Raw genomic sequence first — 10,666 nt, forward strand, 5'->3', positions numbered from 1 at the left:
AGGAAAAGAATTAAAAGTAGAGATCAGAGAAGGAGGAGTACGTGAGGAGCGAGAAGCCTCTGCAGTAGCCCACGATCTGGTCATCAGCAAGGAGGGGGAGCGTGGTCCGCTGGATGTAGCCTGATTGGTTGGTGGTTCCATTAGAATTGTTGTCGCAATAGCTGATGGAGTTGAGCCTGGGATGGGAGCAATGGTTTTCTTTGTGGTGCCTTCTGTCGCCACAGGAGGGTTCGTGGCCTTATGCACCAGAGGGCATTCCTTGAAAAGGTGTCGCACTTTGTGGCATCTTCAACATCTGAAAGGGACACCTTCGTAATCCAGGATTTTTGTTTTGGTAAAATGCCACCATTGAAGAGTGATTTTCTCCTCCTGTCCTTCTCTCATGTCCATGGGCACGAGGATGCAGGCTAATGTGTTGTTACTCGATTGAATGTAGGACTTGTCATAATCGAGATAAGTGCCCAAGGTGTTTTCAATGCGGATGAAGACATCTTCAGACTGATATTGCAGGAGGAGGCTAAGTAATCTAACCCAAGTGACCCGGTCACAATCTACTATCCTTTAGGGTCGAAGAGTGGACTCCAATGTTTCAACAAGACCGGGGCCATTTCGATGTGCCAGTATTGAGAGAGGGCCAAGGTGGTGTATTCCTTTAGAGATAAGTGTAGCACAAACAAGCCATGGGGGAGGATCTATACTTCAAGGAGTTCCTTGAAAGTATTTCCCTGGTTTCTTTAACCTAATGGCTCAAGCGTTCCTCAGTGTAGGTGCGGCCTCTAACCCTACCCACGAGGACTTTTCAGTCGTGTTAACCACATCGGCCATATTGAGGTTGTTAGGTCCCTATACTACTAGTGTAACCTCTTATTGTTATTAGTACAACCCCGTTACTATATTGTTGTGCCCATATAGTCTCCATATTGTTATTATTGTGCCCCATAGAAGCCCATTATTTTTATTATTGTGCCCTTACATTATTATTGTTATGTCGGCTCTCATTATATTATGACCCCTTAGACTCCTATATATAGAAAGGAAGTCTTGTCATTTGTATCATCCAAGAATTGTTCATTTGTGTAATGTAAAGGAGGTTTCCCCCTCAAAGAGGCTTATTTTGAAGGCGTTTATCTATCTTTTCTATCTTTCTGTGAACTTGTTTCCTAACATTTGGTATGAGAGCTTTGGATTCTAGGGTTTCGCTCCTCCAAACAAGTAATCGTGGCGTTTTTGCTATAACTTGTTTTTTGTGATGTTTCTAAAGCTACAAAAAAACCCATTTGAACCGAAATCATTCTAAACGTCGAGTTTGAATTGCATAGCTCCTCTCTCTATATTTTCAGAGATATTATCTCAGGAATTTAGGGTTTTTGTAGACTCCCAAATTACATTCCAAACATGTGACCTCGAGAAAATTGTCATAACTTTTGTTTTGAACATAAGATTAAAATTTCGTAAGAATTCTTAGAAAGATGATAGCCTATAGTTTTCTGTGTATCAGTTTTAGTTACTAAGGTCAAAACAGTGACACGTGGCACGTTGTACAAGTTTTCTCTACTGAACTAGTCTATAATTAGGTCATCGTGGGAGATTTCGCATAACGCTTCCTTGGAGAATCCAATATTTCTCAAACTTTCAGGGTTAGAAAGATGACTCAAAGGGCTACCGTAGGATGAGATTTTAGATATTCAAGGTCAGCAGTTACAGAGATACAATAGATTCAATATTGAGCTCTTACAAAGTGAAAAAAAGGTGTGTAGTTTTTTTAAATTTTGCATAAGATTGGTTTGAAAAATTAGTTGAAGGAATTCAAAGGGAAGAGTGACGAAAATTATTAGCATTAATTAATGACCCAAAGAAAGAAAATGGAAACACCTAGTAAGAAACCTTAAAGCTATAGCATGACTCGTGAAGAAGAGGAAGAAATGCAACATGATATATCAAAATTACAAGACCAAGTACAACAAATTTCACTCGCACTAAAGGTAAATGAAGCCAAGATGAATGGCGTGGAAGCTAAAATGAATGACATGCAAGTTAATATGGATGGTGTGGAAGCTAAGATGGATGGCGTCGAAGGTAAGATGGATGGCATGGAAGCTAAGATGAATGGCATGGACGCTAAGATGAATGACATGAATGATAAGATGGAAGAATTGAAGATAATTTTAAATAAGTTGCTACAAGAAATGGTGAGTAATGGTGAAAGGGTAGTAAAGGAAACTCATGATGAGAACAAAAGAAATGTTAATCATGATTTCATAGACTCTAATGTTGGATTGAAGACTCACCATGTTTCAAAAATCGATATGTGGAATTTGTATGGCAAGGATCTTAGAACATGGATACTACAGATGGAGCAATTTTTCGATCTCTATAATGTGTAAAACACACAAAAGGTATGTATTGCAACTTTATATTTGGAACCAAATCAGCTTGTATGGTATCGATGGCTTTGCTCTTGTAAACAAATTGTCACTTGGGAAATTTTTATGGAAGAAATGATAACACATTATGAGGATACAAAAAGTGACACTTTTTTTAGCCAATTGATAAATCTCAAACAAAAGGGTTCAATGATGGAGCACATTGAGGACTTCAAAAAATTGAACATAAGGGTAAAAGATATTCGAGAGGAGCATAGGATCGATGTGCTCATAGGGACTTTAAAGGATAATATCCAACATGAGTTTCTCCTTTGGGAACCTGATTCATTGGAGAAGGCATTCAGGTTGGCAAGAAAAGTGGAAAGAAAAATTATGGCAACAAGGAAGTCTACCCCTCACAACTATAAATATGGAAGTGTTGTTTCTCCTAGCCTTCCACAACCGACAAGGTTGACACCACAAAAATTGGAAGAAAAAAGAGAAAAAGGGCTTTGTTACAATTGTGATAACAAATACATTAAAGGTCACAAGTGCGCTGAGAAGAAATTATTTTACATAGATTGTGAAGGGGGGGAAGAAAAGGTCCAAGAAACATCAAAAGAAGAGGATATACACGAGGAACCAACCCCAAAGAAAGAAGAAATAAATCTGACCATATCTTGTAAAGCATTGGAAAGAATTACCACTCCTCAAACTCTCAAGATAGAAGGACATATCAAGAAGAAAAAGGTTCAAGAAGTGAAATATCACATCGAGAAAGAAGAAATGAATCCGACCATATCTTGGAATGCATTGGCAAGAATTACCACTCCTCAAACTATCAAGATAGAAGGGCATATCAAGAAGAAAAATGTTCAAGAAGTGAAACATCACATCGAGCATCAAGAAATGAATCCAAACATATCTTGTATTGCATTAGAAGAAATTACCACTCCTCAAACACTCAAGATAGAAGGACATATCAGGAAGAAAAACTTTCAAGCAGTGAAAGATCACATCGAGCATTAACAACAAGTTCTCCAACTTTTAAAGGATAATGCCACTTTGGTGCAGAATTGAATGAAACAACAGGCAGATCAGCATCGCAGTGAAAGAAGAATTGATATAAGCGATAGGGTATTTTTACGAATGCATCTCAAGCAAGCTATTTATGAGAAGGAAATGTTGGCAATACTACATGCACTTAAGAAATGGAGACCTTACCTAATGGGAAGACACTTCAAGGTAAAAAGGGATCATGATAGTATTAAATACTTTTTAGAACAAAGATTATCTTTAGAAGAATAGAAAAAATGGGTCACAAATATGTTGGGTTATGACTTTGAAATCATCTACAAAAAAAGGAAGCAAAATGTTGTTGTAGATGCACTCTCAAGAAAGGATGAGGATGTGGAAGCATTGTTTTATACTATTTCTATTATCCAACAAGATTGGATAAATGAAGCAAGGGATGAATGGACGAAGGACAAAGAAGTGTGGCCACTCATTCAAAAGTTGGAGAAGATCCGAGTTCAGACAATATTGCGAGAACTTGACGAAGAAGGAAAAATCATATTGGAACTTGGAGCAATCACAAAAACAAGAACACGACATCTACGAAATCGATCAATTTCAAAGTATCTCATCAAGTGGAAGAACTTACCCACTGAAGATTATACATGGGAGGGCAAGAATTTTATACAGAAGCATCATGAACTACTCAAGCATTGAGGACAACATTTTTTGAAGGAGAGGGGCATGTTAGGTCCCTATACTACTAGTGTAACCCCTTATTGTTATTAGTACAACCCCCTTATTATATTGTTGTGCCTATGTAGTCCCCATATTGTTATTATTGTGCCCCATAGAAGCCCACTATTGTTATTATTGTGCCCTTACATTATTATTGTTATGTTTGCTCTCATATGACCCCTTAGACTCCTATATATAAAAAGGAGGTCTTGTCATTTGTATCATCCAAGGATTGTTCATTTGTGTAATGTAAACGAGGTTTCCCCCTCGAAGAGGCTTATTTTGAAAGCCTTGATCTATCTTTTCTATCTCTTTGTGAGTTGGTTTCATAAGAGAGGCCTTCTCGGAATTTGAGGATGAAGTCCTTCGAGGAGGCCTTCACTCACTTTGTCTTCCTTTTCCCGGATGTGGGCCCTATTGGGTGGTCTAGTAGAGGGTGAGATGTATCGTGGGTCTCTTGCTAAGGGCTTATTTCATATTATATTAATAGATACTCTCTAAAATTTAAATATTAAATCATATTATATTTATTTAACATTGAATTTAAAAAGAGTTGAACTTATAAATATCTCCATTATTTGAGTTTTGGTGAAATTAGGTAGTAAATATCATCTTGTCTTATAAGAGTGATTAATTAAGTTTAGGGTGCAAAGTTTGGAGTGATTGTTTAATTTTTTGGTGCAAAGTTTGGACTAGTGATTGTTTAAGTTTAGGGGTGCAAAGTTTGGACTTAGATTGTTTAGGTTTCATGTGTAAAGTTTGGATAGAGATTGTTTAAGTTTGAGGAGGAGAGTTTGGACAAATTTGTTTGGATGGAGATTGTTTAAGTTTCAGGAGCAAAGTTTGGACAAGTTTGGAAGGAGATTGTTTAAGTTTCACCATAAATGTTTGGACAAAGATTGGAAAAATTTTAAGGTAATGTGTAACTCTAAATATTTTAATATTGTAAAATTTAGAATGAATTTTTTTTATAAGATTTTTAGTTGTTGCATAGATTTAAGATTTAGATAGATTCTCATGGTTGGGTGGAATGGCTCTTATATTTCTCAACTCACTTGAGATTCTTCCTATTGTCATGATGACTTATAATGCCATGATAAATATTATTGTATTTTTGGTCTACTACCACCAACCTTAATCTGCCCTAGGGTTAAGAAAGTCCACTTTCTTTTCTTGAAGGTAAAAAAAAATCTATACACTTGTGGTCCGAGGTTAAGAAAGAGGTTGATTTCTTTGCTCCAAAAGAAAAAGAGATCTATATACTTAAATATTTATGGTCATAGACAATATCAGTCGATTCATAAGATTATTATTGCATCCAACATTGTGGCTAGCCATATGTAGATCAAATTTCCATGCAACTTTAGAGCTTTTTCTATATTGAAAAGTATAACTTCAAGCTATTTAAATAATTTAAGATAAATGCACATATCATTAGAAAATCAACATCATTAGAAGTAATTATGAGAAATGTTGTGCTAGTATCTATTGCACTTGAAAACTCAACAAGATCCATGAGTTATCCATTATTTAGGGTTTGCTGAAAATGGGTAGTAGAGATCATCTTATCAGGATGAGAGATTGTTTAAGTTTCACTTGCAAAGTTTGGACAAAGATTGTTTAAGTTTGTTTGGAAAGAGAAAATTTATGCAGGATTAACATGGTTGGAAAACTTTTAACTTAAATAGTAATTCTAAATCTTTCAAGTATTGTAAATATTTAGATTGTATTTTTATTTAGGGATTTTTAATTGTCTAAAAGACTTAAGATTTTGATAAATATTGTTGTCTTGCCTGCTACCACAAGCCTAGCAGTAAGCCTCAGACTAAGAAAAGTTCTTCTTTCCTTGGAAAAAAAAAATATCTATAAACTTGTCTTAAAAAAGAGATTGATTTCTTTCCTCTTAAAAGAAAAAGATCAATTATGATCATAGACAATATCATAAGGTTCATAAGATTATTATTCCATCCAATGTTGTGGCTATCCCTAAGTAGATCAATCTTGCATCTAACATTAGAGCTTGCCCTAATCGATCCCTACTACCATCACCATCATTTTTTAATTAACGGAAGAGTGACTATTCGACGTTCTATGCTTGCACGGAGGGCAGACGTGGGATCAGTTAATACGTCTTGAATTTATCCAAAAAAATGACACGGGAAAGACAAGTCGTTGAATCGAGCAGCCTAGTGCCGAAAGGCCTTGGCATTCCCGGGACCGACGACAGTATGATGGTGGACGACTTCGTGCACCTCCGATGTGGGCAGTCCACATCAGTCGTCAAAATCACCAAGTTTGAGCGTGACGATTCTGGGCAGAGCAAACATAAAGTTCATGTCAGATGGTGCTGCAGGCCTGAAGAGACCAAGGCAGGGAGGCAGCCATTCCACGGCGTCAATGAGTTGTTGGTTTCTGACATCGAAACGGTGGAGGAATGGGCAAGTGTAGTGGGAACCTGTAACGTATTGAGCGTCGAAGACTCCATGAAACGATCCTCATCCGCCGCAGGAGATGGAGATGAGCCCACCCACTTCTGGAGTTTCGAATACGAAACGGAGAGCGGGAATTGTTATAGGATTGATTACTATTGCATTAAATGCAATGGCACGTATAGAGTTGGCCCTCTCACGCTTAAACAACAGTTGAGGAGAAAGCCTCTAGAATTTACTTGCGCCGCCATGTGTTTTGCTCCTTATCGTAATCGTATTCGTGACCAACACAAATAGTGGGTCTGCACACACTCCCGGGGATTTACGTTGAAATAGGTTAAAATAAGGAATAAATTGGGTACTTTTTGTGATTTATAAACTTGGCATGAAGATTCTGCTTAGTTTATGAAAAACTTGCTCTCGGAATGATATAATGATGGTCTGGCAAACAATTTGTTTTGATATATGCTTTCATATTTTACTGTTACTTTACGACAGTAATTGTCTACGAAAGTTCACAATTATATTATTTGATGATTTTATGAAAAAGGTTTTTTCATTGAAAGATTTGGGATAAAGTTTTTTTTATTTCTATAAGACTACCACACTACTCTATTCTATTCAGCAAGTTGATATGGAAATTATATATGAAATTGTAATTGGTTGTCTGAAATCGTATATGCAATTGCAATCAGAAATCTAGACTCATAGTTTAGACTTGTAGTTTCTTACCAAAGTCTTGTAGTTTCTGTGTCTCAATTTGGTCTTTTCTTTCTATTGCATTCAAATTAATTTTAATTTGCATAAGGGACTAGAGCTAATATAATGCTATATATCTATTATAGGTTAAACCAGAAATGAAAATATAATCTCTAATTTCAAAATCACTAAGACACATGGAAAATTGGAAGATTCTCCTAAAATCCACATTTGCATTTGTAGATATTATCCCAGGTAATACAAATGCTGGTAATCTAGTTACTTAGCCAAAAACACTGGTACCAAACCTCAATCCATGACATTTGTGTTATTGAGATACAAATTGGATGTTGTAAATGTTCTTCATTCCTTGATGGTAATTTGTTGTAAATGTTCTTCATTCCTTGATGGCTTTCAACTATTGACACTAAGGGTATATGAGAAAGCATGGAGGAAATATGTCCAGTTTAGGCTTTGCCATTTTCCCTTTCTAACTCACACATTACCTTGTGAACTTCATCTGTAGATACTAGTTTGCATAGGTTCTTATTCTGAACATTTGTTACCAGTAGTGAAATATTTTAAGACATCTCATTGATATATGGCATTCTATCCCAGCTTATGTAGAACTATTACTGGAATTTCTTATTAAATATTGATTCACATCTCTATGCCAGGTTACCTAAAACTATATATATATATATATATATATATATATATATATATATATACTTACTTACTTACTGAAGTAGATATATATATATATATATATAGATATATAGATATATATATATACTAACTTACTTACTTACTTACCCACCCAATATCTATTTGTATAGGTTCTTATTTTGGATTCTTCTTTACTATTGATTAAACATGCTATATTTCTGATTGATATATAACATTTTATCTCTTAAGGGTTATGCCACTCTATTTTCAAACTAGTAGGATAGTTCGCTCTAAGAGTGCCTTCTTTTGTGTCTAAAAGATTCTCCCATATTAACTTATAATATGTGAATTTGATTACAATTAATATTTCTCAATATATGTTAATGATGTGTGCAATGACTATGACTAAACTAAATTACTTACTGTAATATTTATTTATTCTTAACTAGCATTAAAGTTCTCACTGGCAAAAAAAGTTCTATATTCCTTCATCTTATGCCAAATGTTGATACTAATGTTATGGAGGAATTATGTTGTGAAACTGTTTAGGATTTGGGATTTTCCCTTTTCTAGGTCACATATTTCTTTTTGAACTTTATCTATAGCTACTAATTTGCACAAGTACTTACTCTGGACCTTTATTACCAAGTGAAATATGATAATATACCTCATTGAATACTAATTTATATAGGATTTTATTTTCATTCTTTGTTACCATGGGTGAAATATGTTAACAAACCTCATTGACATATGACATTAGAACTCATTAAAAAGCTTTTACATAGGATTTTATTTTGATTCTCTTTACAATGGGTAAAATATGTTAACAAACCTCATTGATATATGGAATTGTATAGTGAGTTAAGTAAAATTACCATTGAAGTTTGTTAAGAGACTTTATTAAATGTGACTTTGCATAGGTTCTTATTTGCTTCTTTGTTACTAGGGATGAAATATGTTAATAGATCTTATTGACATATAACATTATATCCCTCAAGGGTTATACCACACTATCTTAAAACTAGAAGCACAACTCACCCTCATTGGCTTCTTTTGTCTCTAAAATTTCTCCATTTTTATATTATAATTGTGAATTTGATTAAAATTGATATTTCTAGAAGCTAAGAATCTTTGTCATCAGATTTTTTTGTTTGTGATCTTTGTCTCAAACATATCACCTATTTTTTGCTACATAATATTTCTTGTTATAGTTGTGGTTTAGCTATCCTTTCAAATTGTCATTGAAGATCTTTTATTATTCCCCTTATAGCATATGTTCTTTGACTCCAAGGATTTCAGCTTATATATGGTTGTGGCTGTGAGATAATTTCAAAGATCAATGTCTTCATATATAGATTTGCTTTAAAATGTTTAAGTATTTGTAGGAGATGGTAAATTTAAGACTAATTCTTTACAACTTGTTGAATGTAAAGTAGTATTCATTTGAATTATAGATCTATTGTTTTTTTTCCTTGGTAAAACTAATTCTATTAAGAAGACGTATAGTACAAAAGAAAGAAGAAAGTTACAAAAGAAAGAAGAAAGTTACAGCCAAGAGTAGCAAGAGCTCAGCCAGCCTGAAAGGATAGACTATCCACCTCGGCTCTTGGAAAAAGAGAAGAGAATAGAGCTGAAAGGGGAGAAACTAGAAGAAACTAGGAGCTTGGAAAAAGAGAAGAGAATAGAGGTGAACAGGGAGAAACTATAAGAAACTAGGAGCAGAAAACAGAGCAGAGGATTCTACCCAACATGGGAAGAGTCAACTATTATGCTTTTTTTCCCTTTCTTTTTACCAACTTTGATCGAGTCATTTTCCTTATCTGAATCCGACTAAGAGGATTCATGATTCCTTCCAGGATTCATGATTCCTTTTGTGAGAGATTGGTTGGACAGACACATCCTCAACAGGGCGGATCATGTGCCAGCTTTGCTTCCACTTCTTCGTCAATCTACTCCTCTTCATCAGAGCTGAAATCAAAATCGTCCATGGGGGAGGGTCGTAATCCTTCCACCTTTTGGATTTCTACTTAGGATTGGCTTTCTTCCAGGCATTGGACAGACACATCCTCAACAGGGCGGATCATGTGCCAGCTTTGCTTCCACTTCTTCGTCAATCTCCTCCTCTTCATCAGAGCTGAAATCAAAATCGTCCATGGGGGAGGGTCGTAATCCTTCCACCTTTTGGATTTCTACTTAGGATTGGCTTTCTTCCAGGCATTGAGGGACAAGAGCTCTGAGCCCTGTGTGGTAGCAGTTGCTACAACGAAGGCTGTATTCTCGGTCTTAGTCCAATGGAAGTCTCCAATTTTGAGATTGATTTGGTGAGGGAGACCTTTGCTCATTGGTGAGGGAGACCTTTGCTCATGTCTATTTCTGCACAGATTCTTGGGATGGTGTATAGGCCCTTTTCCCCTCTAGAAGTGTCTGTGTCTAGAAGGTAGCCTAGAGTATTGAGGATCCCTTGGAACATAGCAAAGTGCCATTAGGAAGTCTGACCCAGATTGGGAGCTTGGTGATGATTGTTGTAGAGGGATCTAAGGGGTGAGAATTATAGATCTATTGTGAAGTTAAATATGTTTGTGAATATTTTACTGATACATTTGAATTAGTGATGAATTGTTTTGAATTTAAAAAATCAAATAATTTGAGGTTTCAACATAATTGTTTTGTGTAAATAAATTATTTTGAGAAATCCTATTTACGAAGTTCAAAGGATAGATGAGTTCATGGAAAATTTTCCTATAATAATATTTT

General features: G+C 35.4%; 1 protein-coding gene across 1 annotated transcript; it reads left to right on the forward strand.

The window, feature by feature from the left end:
• Positions 1-6,265: 6,265 nt before the first annotated feature.
• On the forward strand, positions 6,266-6,841 carry LOC149163097 (chromatin remodeling protein EBS-like). Its single transcript, XM_089435343.1, has one exon. The coding sequence runs from the start codon at positions 6,266-6,268 to the stop codon at positions 6,839-6,841; it is 576 nt and encodes a 191-aa protein (XP_089291469.1).
• The last annotated feature ends 3,825 nt before the right edge of the window (positions 6,842-10,666 follow it).

The sequence above is a fragment of the Pinus tabuliformis genome, chromosome 5_2 (assembly GCF_031772625.1).
Source record: "Pinus tabuliformis cultivar Carrire ecotype Pingquan chromosome 5_2, CPIR1, whole genome shotgun sequence".
NCBI classification, from domain to species: domain Eukaryota; kingdom Viridiplantae; phylum Streptophyta; class Pinopsida; order Pinales; family Pinaceae; genus Pinus; species Pinus tabuliformis.